This window comes from Sceloporus occidentalis, unplaced genomic scaffold (assembly GCF_023333645.1).
Source record: "Sceloporus occidentalis isolate IW3139 unplaced genomic scaffold, rSceOcc1.0.p SCAF_1, whole genome shotgun sequence".
NCBI lineage: Eukaryota > Metazoa > Chordata > Lepidosauria > Squamata > Phrynosomatidae > Sceloporus > Sceloporus occidentalis.
In genome coordinates this window covers 279,010,317-279,036,744 of record NW_028316981.1, presented here as the reverse complement: position 1 = coordinate 279,036,744, position 26,428 = coordinate 279,010,317, and the positions used below count along the sequence as shown (strand labels likewise).

Sequence of the window (26,428 nt, the reverse complement as noted above, 5' to 3'; positions counted from 1 at the left end):
AGTTATAATAAGATAGTGGATGTAGACATGGATTTTTCTTTCTCACACCACTTCCACACTCCAGATGCCCTTTGAATGAGTTAGTGTAAAACACTCATCATCTCCATACAGCATGTATAATGGGATTACTAGACCAATACCTCTAGAGGGCATCAAGTTGGGGAAGACAGATAATCAGCTGACCTTTCATTCTATAGGACAGGGAGTTTGACTAGACAATCCTTTTTGAGCTCTTTTCTCTTTCTGAGAGACCATGTAACAAACTTAGAAGTAGGGCATAAATTTGGAAAGAAATGAAACAGAAATGTGTGTGTGTATATACTTTTGATAACTATGATAATGCATTTCTCTGAAGATTGGCATTCTTTTATTTTCATTCTAGGATCCTAATCAGTTAATCCGTGCAAGTGCTTTGAGAGTTTTATCCAGTATCAGAGTGCCAATTATTGTTCCAATTATGATGCTTGCTATCAAAGAAGCATCCACTGACTTATCACCTTATGTTAGAAAAAATGCCGCCCATGCAATCCAAAAGCTTTACAGGTATGCTGTCTCCATCCATAAATATAGAAGATATGTATTTAATGCTTTTTAGAGAGTGTTATAATGAAGTTTAGTTAGACCTTATGATAACAGGAATCTGTTAATGGGTATAAAGCCAGCAAAATGATTTTGACTAAAAGGTCTATGTTAACATAGTTGGAGATAAACCTGTATATGTAAAAGGACATGTTTTTTTTTTTAATCACAATCTTTTTTTAAAATCACTTTTCTGTTCCAATCTGACTTGGCCTTCTTCCATCCAGTGTCCACTAGATGTACAGTTTATGTTAATGGTCCCCATCATCCTGAACCAGCAGGCTTGGGATGATGGGTATTGTGTTCTACCACACAAAAAATTGGATCCAAATTTCTGGTACGCTATCTTAGTATAAGCTCATTGATAGCTATGACTGCTCTTTTAGTCAAAATGGACAAAATATTAAGTCGGTTAAAATAGAGCTCATATCATCATGGGCAGGATCCAGTGTTCTCTATACAGGAGTTCTGTACTTCATCAAGAATTATTCATACTGTTCCTTGAACCTTCATTGAAGCTCTCTGTCTGGAAAGTCATATAAAATTGCACATGCTCAACTTCATTTTCTGAATGGTACAGAGGAGTAATTCACAATCCTTTAGGCATCAGACTTAAAAAAATTCAAAAGAGAAAGAAATTGATGAAGCCTGAGAACCAGGCAGGAAAGGTACTGTCTTTGTCCTGTCGAAAAAACATGCATGGAAGCATTGAAGAACCGACCCATGACAGAGTTCAGTTGTCTGCGAGAGCACGGTTAGGAATGTGGAGAAGATTACTTCCAGGTCTAAGACCAATAGGAAGACATAGAGCTCAGAGATATTTTTGTAACCTTCAGTGAAAGTACAGTGCACCCGTGTCATACACGGGTGCTATACGCAGGTTTGAGCATAGCTGAAAACCGTGGAGAGCCATGCGGGAGCGCGCGGGGCGGCACGTCCCATTGGAATGAATGGGGCGTGAGCGTGCCGCCACCACCCCACTGCGTGCACGAGCATACACACTCTTTGGCTTATGCCGGGGTGGGTGGGTCCAGAACGGATTCCCTGCGTAAGCCAACGGTGCACTGTAACTCAAATGGGGGAGCTGATATACCACTGGGTAAACAATCTAAATAAATGAATACTGTTCCCGTACATTTTCTCCTTGATTCTCAGGCTCCATCAATTTCTTTTGCTTTGGATTTTTTGGAAGTCCTATTACATCCAAATGTTGTAGTTTGCTCTTTTGCATATCCAAGAATGACTATTCACCTTGACTACCAACACCTCATTCTGTTTCCTCTTTTCCATTCTTTCAATAAGCCTCTCTGTCATTTTCATGTACCACCTACATGTGCACAAATTTCTGATATATCTTAAGGTAATTTGATACTTTTTATTTGCTTTTTAGCCTTGATCCTGAGCAAAAGGAATTGTTAATTGAAGTAATAGAAAAACTTTTGAAAGATAAGAGCACAGTAAGTAATTCAGCTGCTTTATAATATAATTGGAATTATGGTCTTTTACCTGGAATTTTGATCTTTCATCTGAATAGGGAAGAAGAATACTTAGGCAGCATTACGTTTTATGTGTACCAATCATATTTGTACTAGGGGCAGAAATCAGATGCTAACACATTTCTGAAAAGTGTCAACTCTGCAGTAGGTGTTCTGGCTATGTGACTGTTAGTCTGATTAATGCTTCATAAAGTGATGTAGCGTCACTGATTCCTTAGGCCTGAAACAGATGTGCAGGCTTTGGGCTCCTCTGGGGACATGGCATGCAATGACGCATGCCCCCGGATTAGCCGGAAGCTGCTCTGAGGCCACCAAGTTGGCTGCAAAAGAAGCGGAGAAAAACAGCTCCTTGCTGATGGTCTCAGACTTTGGCAGTAGTAGACTGTGGCACATACCCATTTGCTTTGCCCCTTAGTTAGCTTATGTAGACCAATCCTTGAGTGTTTAAGGACATATTCTGTGCCAGGTTTGGCTTCTAAATAGCATTAAACAGCACATTGATAGGGGAAGCACTGTCCTAGTAGAGTTGCATAAAGTACTCTTAGCCATGGGCCTGAAGTGACTAAGGCTGAAAGTAAACAGTCTCAGTCATTGGTCATATGCCACAAGCTGTTGTGTTTAGGCTCCCCTAATTCTCAGATAAAAACAAAATTGGGTCCCTTCACATTTAAACGCAAAATGTAAGTTTAAGTTTGGATAAAGAAAGAGGGTATCTTGTTTTATAGCATATTCTGGATTCACTGATGTTCAGAGGGCTTTTGATGTCTCCTGCTGTGGGTGTAAATATGTCTTTCTTTCAAAACCAATCGAAGTACACATGTGCCTGTGAAGACCAGATAGGATAAGCTCTAACAGCTGACTCTTGGGAGATCAAATAATTTGCTTGTTAAAAATGAGCTGAAGAATTGGTGATGGCTTTGTGATGAGATTACTGATGTGTTCTAAACTAGACTATTGCCTTGGGAAAATAAGCAAAGTAAAGCACACTCTTTAACATATTTAACAGATATGCTGGAAGGAATACATGGTGTTCAGATTGCAAATGCGTGGGTATCATAATACATTCCAAAGTTATTGATTCAATGTTAGTAAAGGATTTACTGTTGTGGGGAAAAAATAACTGAGTTTCTGGTGATGCTTTATTGTGATAGATCTATTATCCAGCTATTAGAAGATAAATGACTGATCTTTACCAGCTTCCATGCTTCCAGAAAATTGAAATAAGAAGGGGAATATCATTTGGGCTGTATGATTAGGGCAGGTGGGATGGCCATTAATTTAAGAAAAGGAAATGTTGGCAGCATAGGCCAACTTGCACTGTATTATCAATCAAACCTCGATATACTTCTTGTGATGACCTAGCACTCTCAGGTTTTTGCAGCGTTAATTAGAATTCATGACAAAATAGATGCAAGGAAACGTTTTGTACCCTTCATAATTTTATAGAAAATTTATTGTTATTAGAAGAACCATTTGCTTAGTGTGATTTTTTTCATTACCAGCTTGTCAACTAGCATAGATAATCTGGAGAAAATATGAACTCCATAGATTGGGTGTCACTTTTGTTGATGGTTCATGTAGTTTACCTTGGAGCGCAGCTAATGGCTGAAGTTCATAGCAACAGCACAGAAGAACGTGGCAACCAGTGAAAGACAAATGAACCATGTTTATTGCTCTAATATAAAAAATACATAAATGGAAAGCTGTATTTGAATTTGACGAGCTCATTGCTAGTTTTGTAAGAAAGATTTATTTTTTCTTGTAGAAAAAAGCTACTATTTAATTTTCATCCCACTATATCAATGACACTATTTTGTAACCTGTTTTAGGTTTTTTTTCCTGTTTTACATTCTGATGGGGAATTAAAATAAGATGATCCAGTGTTTTTATGGAATGTTGAGCATTTAAATTGCTAAGATCTTCCTCTTCCTCAGATATCTAGATACAGAGTAGTTCCTTCAGTAGCAGAAATTTGGGGGGAAATTTCTTTGAGAAATGTCCTTGCTATTGCTCTAAATTATAGAATGTTATAGCATGTTATCGTTTTATATTCAAAAGTTAAAATAATGTAGAAACAGAAATAGCATTCAAATTATAGTGTGAGTTGTACATTGGAAACAACTTCTTGAAGTTAACCATGTTATGTACAAAACACGTTTGCATAAATCAAGTTTGGATTGAAGGGAATTCCTGCTACATGAAACTAAAAGAGTACTGTATGCTTCTTCATTTTTGTATACATAATATGACTCTGAAGGCACCAGATCTTGTCTGATTTTGGAAGCTAAGCAGGGTCAGCTCTGGTTAGTACTTGTGTGGGAGACTGCCAACAAATACCAGGTGCTGTAGGCTATATTTCAGACTAAGGAACTGGGAAAACCACCTCTGAGTATTCCTTGCCTAAGAAAAACCTATCGAATACATGGGATCGCCATATGCCAACAGGGAACTTGAAGGTACATACATCTAAATATAGTAATTTAAACCTCTAAATAAATTTTGCTCTGCTGCTAGTTATACTGTTGATTTGACAGGCCCACTTCTAAAGTGAATAGCCCATCTTCCTATGCAAACCTATCCATGTCTACTTATAAGTAACTCCACTATGTTTTAATAAGAAAGCATGTATCGGGTTACATCCTTTGTTTACCATTAACAATAGTCTTGGAAACATCATATTGTATCTATATGGTAGGTAGTTGTGTATTTATAAGTCGCAGTGTTATTATTATTTTATCTTAGCCTTAATTTTTGGATACAGTAGTATGACATTTAAATAAGTTTTGTACAAATTAGAAATAATCATCCTTTCCCCCTTAAATTTCCTTGGAGAAGGAGCATTTGTAGATAAAATGATTAAAGATGTATAAGTTGTCTTTGGCTCCAGCTGTAAGTACTGAAACATTGGAAGCATTTTATTTTTAAATGTAACATTTATGGTTGTTATTTTTTTAGCCATCATACTTTCATGTATACTTTGATAATCCTGATACTAGCTCGTTACTATATTAGTGTTATCTGGTATAAGAAGTATTAGTAACAGTTGTAAAAAGCAGAGAAGGGAAAAAATATAAATGTCCATGATAGAAACTTTTTTTCTTACAAGACATGGGACAGAAAATAAATGTAAGCATAATGCATTTTCTTAGTCCTTTACAAATAATCAATTCCCTTCTTTATGGAATGAGTTGTATACATGCTGGGACCAGCAGGTATCAGTACATAGCAAGGCTGAAGACAATAAATGCAATGTCACGTTTATAGTTATTGGTAATTTATAAAATCCCCACAGGACTTGAAACTTGTTTTGCATAATAGCAAGACTATATTCTGAGCTGTTTTCTTTCAGTTGTAATGGTAGGTGCATACTAATAAGCCAAATGTCAACCAAAAATAGGAGAAAACTCTAACATATGAATATCATTGTTAATATTTTTCAAAAAGTGCCATTTCAATAAATGGTATTTCTAGTTAATTGTTTATTTTAAATCATTGGGGAAATTGTAGAGGTTGAAATGCAGATCCCTAATGCTCAGCTAGAATGTGACATTAATTTGCTGCCAGAAACCTGCCTCACTTGCTTGCTTAACTGCATACATATCGGTTGCTTCATACAGAAGCCTCATCAAAGTACCCATTTTGTGTAGCACATGATTCGAAACAAAATAAAATCCAATTAAAGCAGTTAGGAAAAGAAGATAATAGGTAATACACAGTAACAGGTGATTATGTCATATTTGCAAGTGATAGCTGAGGCAATGAAGTATGTTTTTTTCAGTAGTTCTTTCGTTTTGGTTACTCAAGTAAAACACTGAGTGGCTTTGTACAGAGAGCAATTGATACAACCAAATAAACCAAATGGTTTGAAATACTGAGTAATTTTGTTTTTTCCCTGAAGTCTAGCTGAGAAAAATTGGTATACTGACTACCATTAAGGATATATCTAGATTGTCCTTGTGTTTAAAAAAAAAATGCTTTATACTGGTTGGATATAACCCATGGTTATTAAAAACTTTTCAAGCTTTGTATAATAGTAGTAAAAGTAGCTTGCCTTTAAAGACATTGTCATAAATTTAGTTCATAATGTGAACAATGAGTAAAACAAAATTCTCAACCTTAACTTCCTTTCTTTAGTAAAAGGAAGATTTTGTTTTATACTGACAAGACTAAGCAGTACTGAATATCCTTTGGGTTTATATGGTGGCATTTTGATCATGAATACAACCTGAAAAAATAAAGTGTCATTACAGTAGTTCAGATAGAAGTGTAGTCTTGAAAAATAAAAATGGATGAGTAGGGACGATGGGCATCTTTTTTGTGTTACTTTTGAATGGTTGCTGTACTTCCTCTCTGCTTCTTTGCAGGAAGAATGGTTTTTTGTGAATGCATTTTTCAGGGTTGATAACATATTAATTTATATATTGAGAAGATTCAAATTTGTGGGTTAAAGAGCATATCTGCAGTGGGGCAAAATGAATGGATGAGTCATATTATTGTGCAAAGACATGATTTGATGACTGCACTCCCTTTTAGTTCTTTTTCCAATAGCAAATGTATAGCTACACTTCATTATGATTATAACTTTACAAGGAACATGTTTCTTTTAGTGGTGTAGCTTGTGGTGCTTTTAGTTACTTTTATAGTTGTTGGGTGTTTGGCCTTACTAATTGGGTGAAGAAGAATACCACTTGTTTCAAATAATGGCTTGTATTGTCGCCTTTGTGTTCTCTGTGGTTGTTGAAAAGAGGACAGTGTTTTTTGTATTACAGGCCAACAGCTTACCACTTCTTGATGTTTTTAAAGGAACTAAAACTTACTGTTCTAGTTGTCTTTGAGAGGAAAACACAGAGAGACTTAAAACTAACTATAATGGTAAATCTCTACCTATTGGGCCCATGAAATAGAACTGTTTACTTTTTAAAAACTAACTTCGCTAGCTCTTTTGGGGAAATATTCAACTGTATAGCAGCTGCATGTCTCCCTGTCTTGCTGAGTAGTCATTTTTTCCAGCTTTTTTATCCTTCCATGTCATCTCTCTGCCCTCCTAGAGCATATTACTGTCTTCAGTTTTAGATTGCAAGTTCCTTAGAAAATTTAATGATTTTCTGTGTTTACATTTTTATTCTCCAGCTTGTAGCAGGGAGTGTTGTGATGGCATTTGAAGAAGTGTGTCCAGATAGAATAGATTTGATTCACAAGAACTACCGAAAGCTTTGTAATCTGTTGGTTGATGTGGAAGAATGGGGACAAGTTGTCATTATCCACATGCTGACTCGGTATGCACGTACACAGTTTGTGAGCCCTTGGAAAGAGGTGAGTTGCTTTTTGTTTTTGTTTTAAAATCAGTTATTTCTGTTTTGTGATATGCCTGCTTTCTAGCAGATGTGTACACCCATAACTTTGAATTAATAACATGCATGCTGGTGTGCTACATTGAAATTGTTGGTAAATAGAACAACCAAGAGTCTCTGAAAGCAATGTTTTTCTCTCCCACTATTAGTAACCCTCTCCTACTAAGTCACCTATTACTGTCAGTTGATGGCACTGCATTCAAGGATTCTATAGGTAATACAAGTATTATTTTCAAGGGGCTATCTTTGAATCCTGCTTGCCTTGCACATTATAAGAAGAAACAGAAATGAATCTAGCTACCAAACACAAAATGATACAGTGGGCCCTTGGTATCTGCAGGGGTTTGGTTCCAGGACGCCCCCGTGAACACCAAAATCTGTGGATGCTCATCGCTTCTCAGACTTTTGGCTAAGATCAAGTATCTGTAGATGTTCAAGTCCCATTATATACGATGATGTAGTGAAATGGTGTCCTTTATATAAAATGGCAAAATCAAGGTTTGCATTTTGGATTGTGTGTGGGGATATTTTCAAGCTGTGAATGGTTGAATACTACAGTATGTACAATTAGAAATTTAATTTTGGGTTCTTGATGTTATAAGTTTTTTTAAATGTACCATATATTAAATTGACTTCATGTATAAGTTGAGGGCAGGCTTTGGGGCCATAATTATGTAAAGGTGAAGCAAAGGAAAAATGATGTCAAAGAACTTACAAAATTTGAACAGGCATAACTGTTTGAGCACACTCTCAAGAATGGATGGATGAGAAGGGAACTACTGTAAATTGTGACTTTGTGATATGTGGGGGAGGCACCCAGACCAGACATAGGGAAGGCTAAGAAAATGCAAACTTTAATGTGATATGCCTGATTTTAATCCAGAAAAGCTGACAAACGCAAATGTCTTACCCAATTCTTGAAAGCCTGATTCCTTTTGGTGCTCCTTTGAGGGGAGGTGCCAAAGAGCTACTGCCATTGCCATTTTTCTAAACATGAACTCAAAAAGGTCACAAGTGCCACTGTGGTGGAGAGAGAAAAGTGGGGGGGGGGGGAGGTTTGGTGCTTCTTTTAGGTGCTCCTGAGATGGACTACACTCTCGCCTGTTGTCATTCTTGTCAGAGAAGGGGATAGTTCCTTTTTTACTAAAAGTTAAAGAACCATATTTACATTGATCCATGGATAAGTTGACCCAGGTGTTTGGGGTCAATTTTAAAACTAAAATTTCTTGACTTATAAAAAAGTGTGTACAGTTTAATAAGGAAAAAAATAATCTTGATCTCAACACTTCCTATAATCCTGGTTTAGAAATGTAGATGTTAGTTTATTAATCTAGATGCAGAAAGTGAAAGGAATAGATCTGTGCAGGTTCTGATGATGGTTTCAGCACCACCTCAAAATAATGTATAAAAGAAACACTACAAAGCCTGGCAAGCAAATGATAGGAATTCACCTCAGATTCTTCCTTTCTTCACTATTCACCTCACCATTGAGGGAGGTGAGTAGATGGATGGTGAAGACAAAATGTTTAAATACTTCTCCATGCAGTGGAGCTTAGGAATGAAGGAACATAAACTTAAATCTCTCTGGAGTAAAATACTCAAAACAAAGTATTGTTTCTGTAATGGAAGTTCAGAAATAAAAGAGAACAGGTCAGCAGTGTGATGTAGTGGCAGAAGAAAAACCGATTCATTTTAAAATTTCATTAACAGAGTCATAGGGGCTGTACAGATGGGCCATTAAGGCCAGCCTGGGGGTGAAGTCAAGCATAGCATCCATATGATGCATATGATATTATTGTGGAAGTTTTAAAATATTAGAAGGGCTATTACATAGAAGGACTTCATTTAAAGGATTTAGATTTCATTTGAATATTAGGGCTTTAGTTACCTGTAGCATATTCTTAAAATGTGAATGAGACTCATAACTGATTATTCAGAATAGATCTAGTAATTTTATCCATGCATGTAAATATGATTAAGTGTTAACTGGAATTGTGCCTTGTGCTGCTCCCTATTTGTTACTTGCTGAATATTATTAAAATATCTCATTATTTTCTACAGCACCCTGAATAGCCTTCCAGGCTATTCTGAAGGGGATCACCCAATCTTCTGTAGTAGATTTATGGGGGATGCGAAAACCCTATGAAATTCATGGGGTTGCCATAAAACAGGCAACTTGAAGACACCCACCCACCTGCACATACAGGGTAGGAGGTCTCAAAGGGAAGGAAAAATCAATTAAAATTGTATTTTTCTTTGTCCTCCAGAGGAAGCATCATGGGAGTGGAGTTCCAGCAATAACAATGCAGGTCACTCCGTGGTACCTTCCTATAATTAGTAGCTTATTTAGAATATAAACATCTCCATTGTTGTTAACAACACTATCTGCAATCATAGTAATTAATGAGAGATCCATACTTGATTCTTGCACTGAGCAAAGATTTGGGATAAATATTTAAAATAATTTGTGATGAGTAAGCTCCAAAGTCTAATCTAGCTGTAAACTTCTGTGATTCTGTGCTTATTATCAATACATTGAGCCCTTGGTATCTGCTGGTGTTTGTTTCCATGATGCCCCATGGATACCAAAATCCATAGATGTTCAACTCCCATTAAATGCAATGGACAGTAAAATGGTGTTCCTTATATAAAATGGCAAAGTCAAGGATTGCTATTGGGGATATATATTTTTGGGGAATATTTTAAACCGTGGATGCCTGAATTTGTGGGTACCAAGGGCAACAAACATCCCATTTTGCTGCTAAGGGGAATATTATAGCTGAGGCAAATTAGATGGGTCTTGTGAACTAAATTCTGTCCCAGCCTGTGGGAACACATTATACACCCCATTTATTCTATGGGTCTGCCCTTGGTGGAGCTACCAGTTAGATTTAGCTAGTTCTAGTTAGTTAGATACCAGTTATTTCTCTATTTTTATAGTGACTTTTGTGTATTATCAGAAGTTGTATACTTCTGTTGCAATATAGGTGTGGGAAAAAGAAATGTTAACTAGGTTGAAGAAATATTCTTTTTAATTTGAAGATAAATATTTGCCTTATGCTGTCACCCAGGGTTAAAATGCAAATCTTAAAACCAGACAAATTTTAACCAATCTGAAGTATGATTCTAAGATATCCAAGGGCCTAAATTCATTTGCTTGTTTTCAGCAACTAGTGTAGACCTGTTTCTCCTTAGGGTTGTCATAAGTCAGGAATTGCTTCAAGAGCAACAACAGCAAGACATGTATAATCTAGGAGATTTATACATTATTGATTTACAAGGTTCCCATGGATTTAATGGACCTGTTTTGTTGAGATCAGCAGTTCAATGTAGCTTTAAGAATTGGCACTGAGTATTGAAATACCCTGTTGCATTAGCTAAAGGTTAATCTAGATAATGTGGAGTTTTGGTGCTCAATTCCAGTATGAGTGGAATGGTGAAAATACCTTTTATGGTGGTTTTTTGCTCTTCCCAGAAAGATGCTATTTGTCATTTGGATCTAGGAATATCTTGCGGACATTCAAATCAAGGCAGTGACCAGGAGCTTATTTTGTCAGCTTTGTGTTGTGCACATTCTGGCTACTGTGGTGTAACCTTTGAGAAGTTCCTGCTTTGATTACTCATTTTTCTTACAGCAGCAGATTCAAATAATAGATTATTTTTATTATTGTGAAGCTTTCATGGCTAGCATCCATAGTTTTTTGTGTGTTTTTCGGGCAATGTGGCCATGTTCTAGAAAAGTTTATTCCTGAGGTTTCGCCAGCTTCTGTGGCTGGCATCTTCAGAGAATGCTGACCTGGAGGAGAGTGGGTATATATGTATACTGTGTGACCCTGGGTAAGGAGGAGTGATTCCCATGTTAATCTGTGTATTGTTCTGTTGTTGATGGCAGGGCCTTACGGTGGGAGGATATATAAAAGAGGATTAGTGTCTGCTAATTAGTGATCATTGTCTGCTGGGAAAGCCCCTGACCCTGGGTGGTTTCCCATTTACATTTGCCGAGTGCTGATTTTGCTATTTTGCAGGACTGGTAGCCAGACTTTGTTTACTTTAAGGGTTTCTTCTTTCCTGTTGAAGTTGTCCAAGTGTTTGTGGATTTCAATGGCTTCTCTGTGCATTCTGACCTGATAGTTGTTGGCATGGTCCAGAATTTCACTCCTCCTTACCCATACATACATACCCATACATACATATATACCCACTCTCTTCCAGGTCAGAATTCTCTGAAGATTCCAGCCACAGATGCTGGTGAAACATCAGGAATAAACTCTTCCAGAACATGGCCACATAGCCTGAAAAACCCACAAAAAAACTATTTTTTTATTGTTCACTACGCAGCACATGACAGATTTATGCTTTGATAATAAACTCATTTTCTTGGAAATAAAATAGAAAATAATCTAAGAAATTGTGGGGGCAGGAGGAAGAGCTCTAAGCATCCAAAGTTGTAGGAACGTACAGAGAAAGAATCAGAATTGCTTTTAACTCTTTAAGGAAAGAATTGTTCTTACTTCTCAGAGAACAGTTTGAAATTGTGTAAATATATTATTTAGGACTTGGACCGAACCGCTGAAAGTAGTACACTGAAAAGCATATTGGAATCAATTGTTTTTGGGATGAATACATTAGGAACTAGTGTTTTAGTGTGTTTGCACACTTAAGACATGGAAAGTAAGGGACTTCCAGGTTGGATGGCAGTTTGCTCCAGTAGCCAGGTTACTGCAGGAGGTGGTGCCTTGATTGGTGTTTGTGGCCTAACTTTTGGAACAGCAACCCCCCAAAAAACCCCCAAACAAACCAAAACCACTCATGGATCAAAGGAAGATGGGGGAGGAAGGGGATAATCCACAACTCTGTACTCCTGATGAGCTGTCACAGGTGGGGTAGATGAGACTGAGGCTCTGAAGCTGCCTTGCTGCATAGGAAGTTTGCTGGACGAGGGACAAAAAGTCTGCATAACCAACTGTCTTAATTAGGTGGAATAAAAATATGAGACTGTGCTTAAGAGAGGCTTTCTAAACATGATGGCGAGGTCAGTACTTCTAGGACATTTATTTCTTTAAGTGACCAAGAGATCACAAATCGAGACTAATTTGAATTTAAACCAAAAGGTAAGTATGGATACCTTTAATTTTTTTTTAACAAAACTATGAGGATAATATATTAACTGTAGGATTTGATTATTAGCAGGGTTTGTCAAATGGAAGAAGTATATGCTATTGTTTCAACTGGAGAAGTAAGATAGTCAATGTAAATTTTCTCCTTTTTTGTGTTTTTCTGCTCTCTTTTTGAGTTCTTTTGTTACCTTTTTTGTCTTCTTTTAATGTATTGGAAAGCTCACAGTAAATACATTGAAAGTAAGTACAGTTTCCAGTGGCTGATGACATGCAGGAATTTAGAAGACATTCAAAGAAGGATTCCATATTCAAAACAATACTGTTTACTTAAAATACTTTTAAAGGACTACATTCTATATACAGTGCGCCTGCCCTATATGTGGCTTTCAGCTTACGCTGAAAGCCGCACAACAGGGAGGAAATAGTGTGCGCCATGCCTGAGCCCCATTAGTTTTGATAGGGCTCAAGCATACATGGAATTTGTCTTACGCCCGGGTGGTGGTGGTGGTGGTGGTGGTGCATGCTATAATGTTTAAAAGTATTTCAAGTAAATTATATGATTTTGAATACAGTGCACTGAAAGCTGTGCAGGGAGAAGGGGCTTGAGCATAGGTGGTATTTGCTTTACGCAGGAGAGTCCAGAATGGATCCTCCGCGTAAAGCAAGGACGCACCGTATGTCTTCCTCTTTCACAAAAGTCCTTTTATGAAGCTGTACCACACAACCTGCCTAATTATAATTGATGTCATTGTTTTATCATATTCATCCAGAGTGCTTTCCTTGTACTTCCTGTACTCTCCATGGCAATCGCAACACTCACTGTGAAGTACTAGTTTTGTGGTGTGTAAAGCACAACCTCTGGCTTTCATAGAATTGCCAGACCCTTTTTTTGCAGCTCACCTGTTGCCCCTAGTACTCTGTAATGCTTTGCTGACATTTCTTCTGCGAAAAAAAAAAGGCATTGTTGGTTTTGGTTTTTTTGCCGGACTATGCCAGACTATGGCAGTGAACTTCTAAATGCATAGTCAACAGAAAGGGACACTCTCCTCAGTGACATGGTCAATGTCATATCGCATAGTCAGTATCGCAATTATTACCATATTGCTTAGTCAATATCAGCAAGATATTGGAGCTGGAGCATGTCCTGAGTAGGGTGACTAAAATAGTGAAATGTTTGGAAACCATGGCCTATGAGGAGATGCTTAGGCTGATGTGTATGCTTAGCCTAGAGAAGAGAAGGTGAAGAGGTGATATGATAGCTCTATTTAAGTATTTGACAGGATATCATACAGAAGATGGAGCAAGTTTGTTTTTTCCAGTTTTAGAGAGTTGGACCAGGAGCAGTGTATTCAAACTACAGTAAAAGAGATTCCACCTCAACATTAGGAACTGGCAGTGGGAATATGCTCCTCACACTGTGGTGGCGTCGCCTCTTTTGGAAGTTTTTAAAAAGAGTCTGGATGGCCATCTGTTGGAGGTGCTTTCACTGTGTCATCCTGCATGGCAGGGGGTTAGACGGGAGGGCCCTTGAGGTCTCTTCTAACTCTATGGTTCTGTGATTCTATAGTAAAGTCAGATATAATTGTTAATACGTTTTAGGTAGATGTGGTGGCTTAGTGGTTAAAATGCTAGTTTTGACGATCAGAAGGTTGGCAGTTCGAGACCCGAGTGCTGTGTGATGGGGTGAGCTCCTGTCACTAGTCCCAGCTTCTGCCAACCTAGCAGTTGGAAAGCATGCAAATGCAAGTAGATAAATTTGGTGGAATGTAACAGCATTCGGTGCAGTCTTGCTGACCACATGACCACCAGAGCAGTCCTCAGACAATGCTGGCTCTTCGGCTTAGTAACGGAGATAGCACAGCCCCCTACAGTCGGTTATGACTAGACATGTCAAGGGACTACCTTTACCTTTATGCTTATTTTACTGTTGTAAGACTAAGACATTTAATTCAAATAATTAAACATGTGAGGATTTGGAGATGATTTTATTTCCACTCAGAAATCAAATGAAATTTGATCACTTGGGAAGTGAATAGCTCTGAAACTGTTAGATCTGTTACAATAATGCGTTTTTGTAAATATAAATGGTTAAGAAAGAACCAAAATGACAATTGGTCAATCTGAGAAGTGCCACTGTAGCAGTTGCACCTCCCCCAAGAATAGGATTTTTGTCACACTATTTCATATTCCTTTATTTATTGTTTTTCCTTGATAATCTCAACACAAATGAGGGGATTCTGTGTCACAAATCCAACAGTGTTGACTGTAATTACCATTCAGCTGTTAAAATACAAATTAGCTAGCCACTTTTGTAACAATTTAGTAGTCCTAATAAACAATATGATCCAAATGATTCAATGGATTCATTTTGTTGGGACAAATAGGTGGGTTTACCCTGAGGTGGGCAAATATTGAGGGCTATGGACACTGTGGCTTAGTGGTTAAGACACTGACTGTGATGATTACTAGATCGGCAGGTTGGCAGTTGGAGGCCCAAGACGGAGTGGGCTCCTGTCACTAATCCTAGCTTCTGGCAACGTAGCAGTTCAAAAGCATGTAAAAGTGCAAGTAGATAAATAGGTACCACTTTGGGGGGAAGCTAATAGTGTTTTGTGCAGCCATGCTGACCACATGATCACATGTCTTAAGGCTGGTTCTTTGGGTTAGTATCAGAGATGAGCATCATGCCCTATAGTCAGACACAACTAGTCAGCCTTGTCAATGGGGAAAACTATCTTTACCTTTATGGAGTTTTATTATATAATAATAATAATAATAATAATAATAATAATAATAATTTATTTATTTATAGCCTGCCCAATCACGAAGAATCCGGGTGGGTTACAACAATAAAATACATTAATTACAATACAGTTAAAAATCAAACCCTAGACGTACCCCCCCCCCATACCCAGTACTAAAACAGAATTAAACAATAATAGTATTAAAAACATTAAAAACATTAAAAGCATTTTAAAAAAAGGCAGAAACATAGGCGGGGAAGAATAGACAAATGAGGGGACAATATCTCTATATCTGGGGAGGGTAACTAAGTTGGAAAGGCCTGCCGGAAGAGATCCGTCTTGAGTGCTTTCTTAAAAGCTATCAGAGTGGAAATGTGACGGATCTCCTCCGGCAGATTGTTCCATAGTTTAGGAGCAGTAGTAGAGAAGGCCCTCTGGGAAACTGATGTTAATCTAGATTTTTTTGGCTGTAGTAGATTTCTTCCAGAGGACCTTAGTGTGCTGGGTGGACAATAGGGAAGAAGGCATTCCCTCAAGTACTCTGGGCCCAAGCCATGTAGGGCTTATTGAACCCACAGGAGACCCTCATCAAAATGTTTTTTTATTTTTATTTTTTTGCTTCCAAAACACTCTCTAGTGAGGGGAGTTTTCACCATGTGTGTATGTATGTGTGGGTGTAAAATGCCTTGTTCAGTTTTACGCTTAAGGAAGGCCTTTTTTCCTGGAAAAAAAAGGTGATCAGAAGTGTCCCACACGATACTTAGAAGGCATTTTGGGAATTTTTAGAAACTTCAGGACTCTGGAGGGGCAGTAAAAAGGCCCAGAGGCACAGCTTTCCCTCACCTAGTAAATACCTCATAAGGAGGTTCTTCCATCATTTTACAATGGTGAAAACATTTTGAATGCATTCTCTCCATTTTTTTAATCCTAATCATTTATTTGTTTTAGCTTTGTCAAGTCTGGATTTTGGTGGACTTTAGACAGTTTACTGTGAAAAGGTTCACCTTTCGTTCAGGCTGTTGGTTCCTTCTCTGTTGGCCTTTGCTTATTTTAAGGATTGGTTACCACATTTATAAAATAAGTCTAGCTGACCATGCATAAATGTTCAGTTCATGGTGCTTTTGAAATTATTAATTCTGTTTGTGTGTTTGGAAATGACTGTGGGTTCATCGGCTCCTTTTTTTTCCTCCATAGTTTTATAGTATTCTGTTGTATCCGGACGAATGCCAAAATCATGCCAGTGAAGATGTAATACTGATAAAGATAGGAATGGTATTTTTAAACCTGTGGCCCACTTGCAGATATTTAACCATGATTAAGAGATTGTAGCTATGCCTGCACAGAACAGGCAGGTTCAGATACCAAATTGGCTTCTTACTAATTGAATTGCTAAAATATCAGAAGGAAAACCTGTTTGATATTGACCAATCTCCATGCTTTTTTCAATAGTTTCTTAAATGAACATGTAACACGGTTTCTTATGTAGTAGAACAGATTTTTAATTTAGTTTATTTGCATCATTATAGATCAGTATTTAGACTGTTTATATGTAAATGTATGATTTGAGAAACAATTAAGTGTTGACAAACTATATTGCAGTCATATCAATTGCAGTGCATTTTCCATAATTTTTCTAACTGACATCTTTGATAAATAGTGGTTGCCAAGTCAAAACCGATTATACAGTGCACTAGGAATTCATGGTGCTGTCAGAGAGAAGACCGATTGACTTTAAATTTACATATTAATGAGAGGATTTGTTAAGGGGGGTGCTTTACTATAGAAAATAACAGCATATTTATAGGGCACGACATTTTATAAATAAAGCTGATGCAGGAAAATGGAAATTAAACCTTTCAGATTAATACATTCAAGAATGGTAAAATGCGTATTTGCATTTTTATTTTCTGAATTTACTTTCCTTTCTGAGCAGTAGATCTCCCCCCCCCTGCATTAAATCTGCTGTTCTCTCAGGGTTAGTAAATTTGAATAATTTTATGTGTTTCAACAGGTAAAGGGAACACACCAATTAAGGAGTGAAAAAGGAGAGAAAAGGAGAGATGACAGTAGTTTCTAATGTGTTTGTTAATTCTGATACAAATCGTGTTAACTTCGTTTTTACTAGAGAATAAAAATCCATACAGTGTAAACAATGGGGCTCGTGCACGGCAGTGCGGTGGCGCAACGGGCGCGCACGCCCATTCAATTGAATGGGACACGTCGCCCCTTTTGCCCCGCACACGCCCCACGACTTGAGTGCGTATGCTCAAGCCACGTAAAGCGCGCCCGCGTATGACGCGGGCGCGCTGTATATATATCTTGATTTTGGAATGGCATAGAATACTGATAAAATATAATGGTGTGTCCACCTTTTCAAAACCATACTGAAATATTATTTCACTTAAATTAATTTGTTGAAGCAGCTTTTCATTGAGAGTCAATCATTCACTGGTTGTTGGACTTTAAATTGTATTATGTATATAGTCATGTATAAATCTAGAAATTTTAGTGAAAAAATGACTCCAAAAGCCTGAGTCAACTTATTCTCAGGTTAGTTTAAGTAGTGTACTTTTCACGCTTATCAAAAATGGAACCATCCCCTTCTCTGAGTAGAATGGCAAAAACGTGATAGCTTTGTCCACCCTAGGAAATCCTAAAGGAAGCACTGATCCCCTATACTTTCTCTGTAGTGGCATTGCCTCTGACCTTTTTCAATGCGTGGGCACTGGCGTGGGCACTGGCAGCAGCAGCTCTTTGGAGCTTACCCTCAAAGGAGTGCTGAAAGAAATCAAGCTTTGAAGGATTTGAATAATACATTTGTGTATGTGTGAGCTTTTATGGGTTAAAATCAGGCAAAGATATTACTGTAAAATTAAAGGCTATAATTACTGCTAATGATTAAAATGTAGTCACTATTTGCTTTGCTTTCACTTTTTATCCCTTTTGACATGTGCGTGTTTTCTTAGGGCCGACTACACCTGGCCACCTCCCTAACCCATTGCACAGCCACAATTTACTGTAGTCCTCTCCTCATGCATCCATCCTTTAGGGTGAGCAAAAAGAGTAATGCCTGTAGGAATTTCGTAAGTTCTTTGCCATTGTTTTCCTTTGCGCTATCCTTCACATCCTTTGTTACATGCCCCTAAGTTTTATCCTGGACTTTTTCATGGGTCATATCAAAATTTATAATTTGGGCTCCAAAACCTACTCTCGACATGTACATGAGGCCAACTTATAGTTGTGTATATACAGTATACAAAAGCGCTATTAATGTATACAGGTTTGATATGAAAAATAGCCAGGCCTTGTCTAGCTGTTAGGAAATAAGAGAAAACCTGATATAACTGAATCTAACAGTAGGAATCAGGTTTTAGTCCAAACTATCTGAGCCTGTCTTCCATAGCTTCTCAGGCAGGCTTGTCTGCTCTCTCACTTTCTTTCTGTTTTGCTGTTTACACATGCTTGGTAGTGGATTCTGGCGGAGGCTGTTTACTTTGTAGTTGTAGGCAGGAACACACACCTGTAGTAGGATCAGCTTAATGTTAGTCTTTCCCAGTTCAAGCTTTATTGCATTACTACAGACATGCATCTGCAGTCTGATACTGAGAGTCTGTGTATCTGTAGCCTTTCTTCATGACTGTTTGCATGCAGAGGCTGCTAAAAACAACTCTTCCAGTTAGACAGAGAATAAGGAGTATAGTGGGGCTGGGCAGGTGTAATAAGACTTTGTAAAAAAGAAATGTCTTTATCAGAATCTTTGTTAGCTGCGGTATGCTTGTAGTTACTTACAAAATGCATAATTTTTTAAAGTAGGTGAAATAGATTGTGGCCTGATTTCACTTGTTCGACTCAACTAGCGTAGACTCATTGAAACAACTTTTGAATCTTAAGTCAACACTTATATATAAATTCCACTGATTCAATAGGGGCTCAACTTTTCATCCAGTGATCAAGCCAGGTTTATTGATACACACTTTCCTTGTTCCCAATCAACAAAACAGAAAATAAGAGACAGCCGTAGTTCCAGTTAACATAATTCTGTCCAACAGATGGAAGAGGACAGAATGATTTTTGGAAATGCCCTCTTTCTCTTGTGACTGCTGAGAATCTTTTCTGATACATTGGGAGGTACTCCAGAACAGGGTGAGAGCTGCCAATGGTGGTGTAAAAGAAAGGAGAATTAGCACAAATTACTTCTTCCTTGCCATTCCCAGCAGAAACCATTTCAGGATCTGGTTCCCTTCTGTTCACAGAAGGCCAACTGAGGAAGCCAGTGTTGGTGCCCTGGGGAAGTACTTCACATCCATTATTTATTTGAAGGGGAAGAAAAATACTTTCTCCACTGAAGCTAGTTTGGGTGATCACTTGAGTGGACTAAGCAGAGAAGATCAGTGTTCTGATAAGTGGTGATTTTTACTTTTTATTTTGCAATTGTCATTAAATTGCATGACTCATTATTTGCAAAGACGCAACAGAAGTAGAAATTTGGCATCCTGAAATGAACTATTTAGAAAATAGGTTATTCCTGTAACAGCCACCCCTGACCTGATACCTTCCAGATGTGTTGATCTAAAACTTCTATCATATTATGGTTTGGCTAGGGTGAATGAGAGTTGTAATCCCACACACTTGGAAAGTACCAGATTGTGGAAGATCATTTTATAGTAGGGGGTGCAAACTATTATCTTTTAGGGAGGTTACATTGACTTTCTGGTGACTTTAGAAGACCTCCCCAACCCTGGGTGGTTTTCCATTTTTGTAGAAGGTGATAGAGAATGTCTGAGAACTAAAAATGTCCTTGGAGGCCACTTGTGCCATGTAGGCTGCATGTTCCTTGATGGTCAGAAAACATATTTGTTTCCATATACACACACCAGTTTGCCTTTATTATTAAAATAACTTAAAATAGGTGTACTTTTCCACATTTAACTAGTGTTTGTGGTGGCTAACAAGATTTAAAAATTCCTGCAATCATAGTAACAATGTGTGTGTGTGTGTATGTGCCTTCAAGTCGCCTGTTGACCTATGGTGATCCCCTGAATTTCATAGAGTTTTCTTAAGCAAGGAATACTCAGATACCATAGTAAAAATTAACTAATTATGCATTAAAATATAACAGTCAGCATGTAATGGAAAACTTCTATAAAATTCTATATAGATAACATTTATCACCAGATAAAATAAGCAAAATATATGGTACCAGGGAAAACACTTGTTGGAAATGTTCAGATAGATTGGTATATGCTAGATACTGGAAAGAGAAAAAGATATTCAAATCGATGAATGGATTATTAAATTGATAGACATGTTAGAAACAGAAATTCTGTCAAAAAAGTTAAATAGGGAATTTAAGAAAATTAAAATGGATTAATGGGGAAAAGTACGTAAATATATAAAGAAGAAATGGGGGAAAGGACCAGTTGATAGAGCTTAAAGAATAAATTGGGAAATTAGACTAAGACCAAGAAGTTAATGTTTTATTAATTTATAGTATGATTTATGTTATATTATAAATTTATAGTAAAATTGTGGATGCAAGAAGGGTAAACATTATACAAACTTTAATTTAAAAGAAGATATGCAGAAAAGAAGACGAACCAATGAATAGGTGAAGATGAAGTATTCAGAAGTATTTTAGAAATGCAAGATTTAAACTGTCTTATTGTGTATATCTGTTTGTTTTTGTTTGTTATGTACTCAATTATTTGTATGTAGTTATTGATGTATTTTTGTTTTATCTTGAAAAAAAAATAGAACAGTCCAGAACAATTTAAAGTAAGAATGAGCAACCTGTTATCCTCAAGTTGTATGTGACCTGTCACTTTTACCTTTGCGTCTTCTGAAGCCAGGCAGGGCCCTACCCAGTTTTCTCCACACCTCAGTTGGAGCCTCGTTCTTTTTGAAGACATCCAGAGAAGAAGAGTGCACCATCACTCTAAGCAACTGGTTCCATTGCCAAATGTTCTCATTGTTTAAGAAGTTCCTTCTAATGTTCAATTAAAACCTACACTTCTGTAACATAAAGCTACCCTCTGAGGCAGCAGAGAACTAGCCAGTACCTTACTATTTGCGGCAGCTCTTTATATACAGTACAGTTGAGTCTTCGTTATCTGAAATTCTCAAACCTGAAATACCCAAAATCCAAAATCTTTGGAGCTACAACACAAGTACGGTAGTATGTATATTTGCAAGGCTGGGGAAGGATGCAAGGCTGGAGATAGATGTGAACAAATGAACAGGAGTGCGGCAAGCACTGGCTGGTAGTTCGTTCATAAGGCAAAAGTGGGTGGCTGGCAGATATTCCAAAATAAGATCCCTTATCTAAAATAAAATGATGCAGTATTTGCAGGCTGCAGAGAGACGTGGTTACAGAGAGCAACTTGGATTTTGGGTTGCCCATCAGTATTTGCAGGCTGCTGCTGTTGCTGTTGATTTATGGCTGACCACTTGAAGACAAGGAAGGCTTTTTCTGTTAAGAAAATTGATTCTCTCAACGCCACATGGTGCACATGATATATGTGTATGTGCCTTCAAATCACTTGCCGACTTATCACTTCCCATGAGTTTCATAGTTTTCTTAGGGAAGGCAGGGCAAGTTAAGTGGTTTGCCATTGCTTTCCTGTGAATTGTAGCCAACAGTGCCAGATATTCCTTGGTGATTCCTCATCCAATTACTGACAGGGTCTGGCTCTGCTTAGCTTTGAAGATCAGATGGGATTTTGGTTAGTAGACTGTTGCATGGTCTGGGCTGTGGCACCGTGGAAAATTCAAATTGACCACATATGTGTCTTCCAGGTAATTCTTACATGAACCTACTTCATATAGGGCTAAACCAAGGAGGAAGGGAGAGGGCTAAAATGTGTAGAAATGCAGATGTCACTTGGAGGTCCTGGATGAGTCTTGGCATGTTCTTTGTTAAAAGTAAAAAAGACACTTGTAGACTGAGGGGAGAGATGAATTTGTTACACGTGGTGGATGAAAACAGGTTTTTCCATATATTTTAAGGTACTACAGATTCTTATTAAAAGAGCTTTTTGCTTACTAAATTACTTAATATGTCTTTTTCATTTTATTGTTCACACTGTTTAAATTTATCAGCTTATTTTATATTACCTTAAGATGTCTGGATAGAGGACAGAACATAAGTATTGAAAAAAGCAAGCAGATACTATTGTCAAACTATTATTTTCCGAAAACATTTACTCTCATTCAGTTTTCTCATTCAGTTTCTCTGGGAGTGAATATTCAAGCATATTTAAACATATTAATCTGTTATTGGGGATCAGGTTTTATATCCTGCATACAAAATGTTTTGAGCATGCTTGTTAGGTAGAGTTCACTGTTTTGATTTATGGTATAAGCTATATATAGATATATTATATAATTTGTGTACTAGTTACTAGGTTTTAGCTTAATTACAGATGCCCAGGCAGCCAGTGAATCTTGTGATCAGAGGAGGAAACAGTCTTAAAAAAAATACAATGTGAAAAATTACTGTAGTTTGAATTCAAAAGGTTAAGTTCAAATTTAGAAGGTGATAACCATATTTATTATTTATGTGTTACTTGAAAATAAGAAAGATAAAATAAAGCAATGATGGTGGCAGAATTATTATTATCATCAGCAGCATTATTATTATGTCCCTTTACAGGATGGAATATTTGAAGAATATAATGAAAAGAATTTCTATGAATCTGATGAGGAACAGCAAGAGAAAAATCAGAAAGTGGACAAGCCGTATTCCATGGACCCAGATCACAGATTACTCATTCGAAATACGAAGCCTTTATTACAGAGTCGGAATGCTGCTGTATGACTCTTCTTCTACATTTTTTTTTAAAAGCGTGCTCTGTTTCTTAGTTATGAACCTAGAGTGAAATATGTATGGCAGGGGTGAAGGAGGCTAATCTCCCTACCCCACTTCCCCAGGGCAGCCATCCAAGCCACCCCAAAAGATCTTTTGGTGAAGCTTAGGGACCCCTGCTAGATGGGGATGTACTGCGGTGCAATGAATTGAGGAAAACAGTGTTCTTCTCAAAATCAGGGAGCGCCACATGTGGGGCGCTCTCTATCATATAAGCCCCAATTAGTTCATCCCCCCCCCCCCCCCTTGGCCAGCAGTGGCAAGCTGGTTTGACTGTGTAATGTAATTTTAATGTAATGGATGTACTGTTGTTGTTTTTATAATGTTGTACACCGCCCTGATTGCATAGAAGGGCGGTATAGAAATAAAATTTTTATTATTATTTATCATGGAAATTGCCCCTGTTGACTTCTGGCAATGCCTCTTTCCTCCTTTCATTTCTGTGTTTTACTGTTCAAACCATTCAGCAAGATTCTTGGACATTTCCAAGGGACTGGGCGAGTTGCTGTGGGAAGGCAAGGGAAAGAAAATCAGTGTACAGTACATTAGTTCCATTATGTGAACTTAACTCCGTATCTGATCCACTATGTAACTAGATGTTCTGCATGCAGTTCCACATCCTCATCCATATTAGACCCCCACTATTAAGTTCAGTGTGAGCTAGATAAGTATTGCACCACCATCAGCTGTGCATACAATTCTCCTTGCTGCAGTGGTGAAGCAATAGGATTCCCCCCCCCCCCCCACACACACACTTTTCACCAAGTCTTGAATATAAAATAATTTCCATAGACATTAAGAAACTGGTGTCTTTTTCAGTATAATTTGTCCCCATGGTGCCTTGCATTCTTACTCAATTTGCTAAATTTCTGAAGACAGTATCATACAATATTGTTATAGTCAATGTTGCCAATTTCCAGGGAATTCCCTGGAATCCGGGTAATTTAATTATTTCTTTCTGGGGATTTTGACTTAATAATAATAATAATAATAATAATAATAATAAATATTGGGGAATTTCAGGGATTTTGGTAAAACATTCCAGGGAAAATCTTCAAGGCTTGTTGGCAACACTGGTTATAGTACTATTATTCCACTTTTAACTGTTATAGCTGCCTACTGTGTAATCCTAGGATTTAGGGAGAGGCATTTAGAATTCTCAGCCAGAGAGATTTTAGGCCTTGTTGAACTATAAACTCCAGATTTCCACAGGAAGCAGCCATAGCAGTTAAAATGGAATAATCACACTATAACAGTATAGTGTGATAATGCCCTATTAATTTAAGATTGATAAACATGTATCTAGACTTTAGAATTTGAACTTAAACTTTATTAGCATCTGCTTTGCCGTCTAAAAAGTTAGCTGTTGATAATTTCTTTTAAGTAAAGAAAATGTCAGATGTCTTCAAATCCATTTTTTTCATGGACAATATAAACAACTAAGTGTTTCTATTGATTGTATTGACACTATTACAGCAATAGTAAATTTTATCAAATACAGAAAATAACTCTTTCTTTGCCCAGGTGGTTATGGCTGTTGCACAACTTTATTGGCATATAGCACCAAAATCTGAAGCTGGCTTTGTTGCTAAATCATTAGTACGATTACTTCGTAGTAACAGGTAAATAAAATATACAGTTTTTTTTTTAAAAAAATAGCTGCTGTTTTTTTTTCTTCCAACCATTGTGGGTAAGCATTTATAAAGAATAAAAACTTAAATGTACTAAAACTGATTTATTTGTTGTTAAGATAAAAGTAATTTTAGATATTCATTATTCATACATTGATATGATAAGTACTTTACAAAATTTAAGAAATCATAAAGCATTCAGTGGGAAAGTTGTATACTGTATTATTGCACATAAAATATATAGTATAAACACACATTGCGTTCTTTCCAACCCAAGATGATAATGCTTGAACCAGTTAGCAGTTTAAACTATGAGATTTTGGACAGAGTCATGAACTCAAATAGTAAAATTCACTGGTAGTGTTGTGCTACATACAGTATTAATCTAACCTAGAGTAGACTCTTTGAAATGAAAGGTACTTAAGTCCTTTCATTTTCAGTGATCTGAATACAATTGCTAATCTTAATTAGAGTAGATCCACTGAATCAACAGAAATGCACTAAGTCAGGACTTGTAGATTTATTGTTTATTAACCCATTGCTACAAAGGGTCTTTTCTAAATATGACCACAAATTGGATTTAAGACCATGGGTCTGACCATACTAGGACTAACCAGGGGCATCATTAGAGATTTGGGCGTGTGTGGTCCGTACCACGTGACATGGCTTAAGGGGAGGTGACACCACTGATTCCCAAACATCTGCCTTTTTGAAGAAACGGGCTGTGGGTTTGCCTGCATCCCTTTAAAGTGGGGTGAGGCTCAGTGGGAAGAATGGAGAGACCCTAGGGTTTTGTTTTTTTTTTAAAAAAGTTTTAAATTAAACATTCTTTTAAAAAAATTAAAGATTTTAATTCTTTAATTTTTTTCTTTAAAAACAGCAAATCTTACCAAATTTTCACTTTAATTACATGTTATGTACATGTAAATACATTTAGGTAGTGCATATGATACTGTAATTTAAAATGAAACAACTGTTGCCATCACCTTCAGTGATATATGGGAATTATGATTTATGAGGAACAGTAGTACAAAAACATCACTAAAGATTCTGTATGTTCTACTATGGAAAGAGATCAATGGGAGGGGGTGACACCATGAGTTGCTACACTGGGTGATACCACTGGAACTAACATTGGATTTTGCCTAATTGCTGTAACCAGATTCTTGCATACGCTTCTGGTGTTGTTTAGAAAATTATGTTTGCAAATGTATTTATGAATTCCAATCCTGTAAATATGTGTGGTGCAGTGGTTTTAACATTGGACTATGACTCTTGAGATTAGGGTTTGAATCCTGTTCAGCCATGGAAACCCACTGGGTGGCCTTGGGTGAGTCACACACTCTCTGCCCCAGAAAATCCCATGAAAGATAAGATTTAGATTCACCATAATTCAGAAATGGCACACAACAATAGCAACAAATATGTAAAACCCGTCTAAGAACATTATAGAAATTGTCATTGGAGCAACCCTAAAAAGTAATGTCCAATTCTTTTTTTAATTTACTCAAGAATGATGCATATTAATTGTCTGATGTTGACTTCTAGGGAGGTGCAGTATGTTGTTCTCCAGAATATAGCTACCATGTCCATCCAACGCAAGGTTTGGCATATTGAATATAAAAATTTAAAAATAATTTTATTTT

The 26,428-nt window shown here is 37.2% G+C and overlaps 1 protein-coding gene across 5 annotated transcripts in view; it reads left to right on the top strand.

Annotated features, from left to right (window-relative positions):
* AP3B1 (adaptor related protein complex 3 subunit beta 1) overlaps positions 1-26,428 on the top strand; it is a 207,715-nt gene that overhangs the window by 49,958 nt on the left and 131,329 nt on the right. For 4 of the 5 annotated variants that reach the window (XM_089494591.1, XM_089494621.1, XM_089494631.1 and 1 more), the window contains exons 5-10: positions 383-543; positions 1,970-2,036; positions 7,206-7,388; positions 22,915-23,097; positions 24,676-24,773; positions 26,331-26,385. In XM_089494591.1, the coding sequence (XP_089350717.1) occupies positions 383-543; positions 1,970-2,036; positions 7,206-7,388; positions 22,915-23,097; positions 24,676-24,773; positions 26,331-26,385 (747 nt within the window). The remainder of the gene's footprint in view (positions 1-382; positions 544-1,969; positions 2,037-7,205; positions 7,389-22,914; positions 23,098-24,675; positions 24,774-26,330; positions 26,386-26,428) is intronic. The other variant, XM_089494600.1, reaches the window with a different exon arrangement.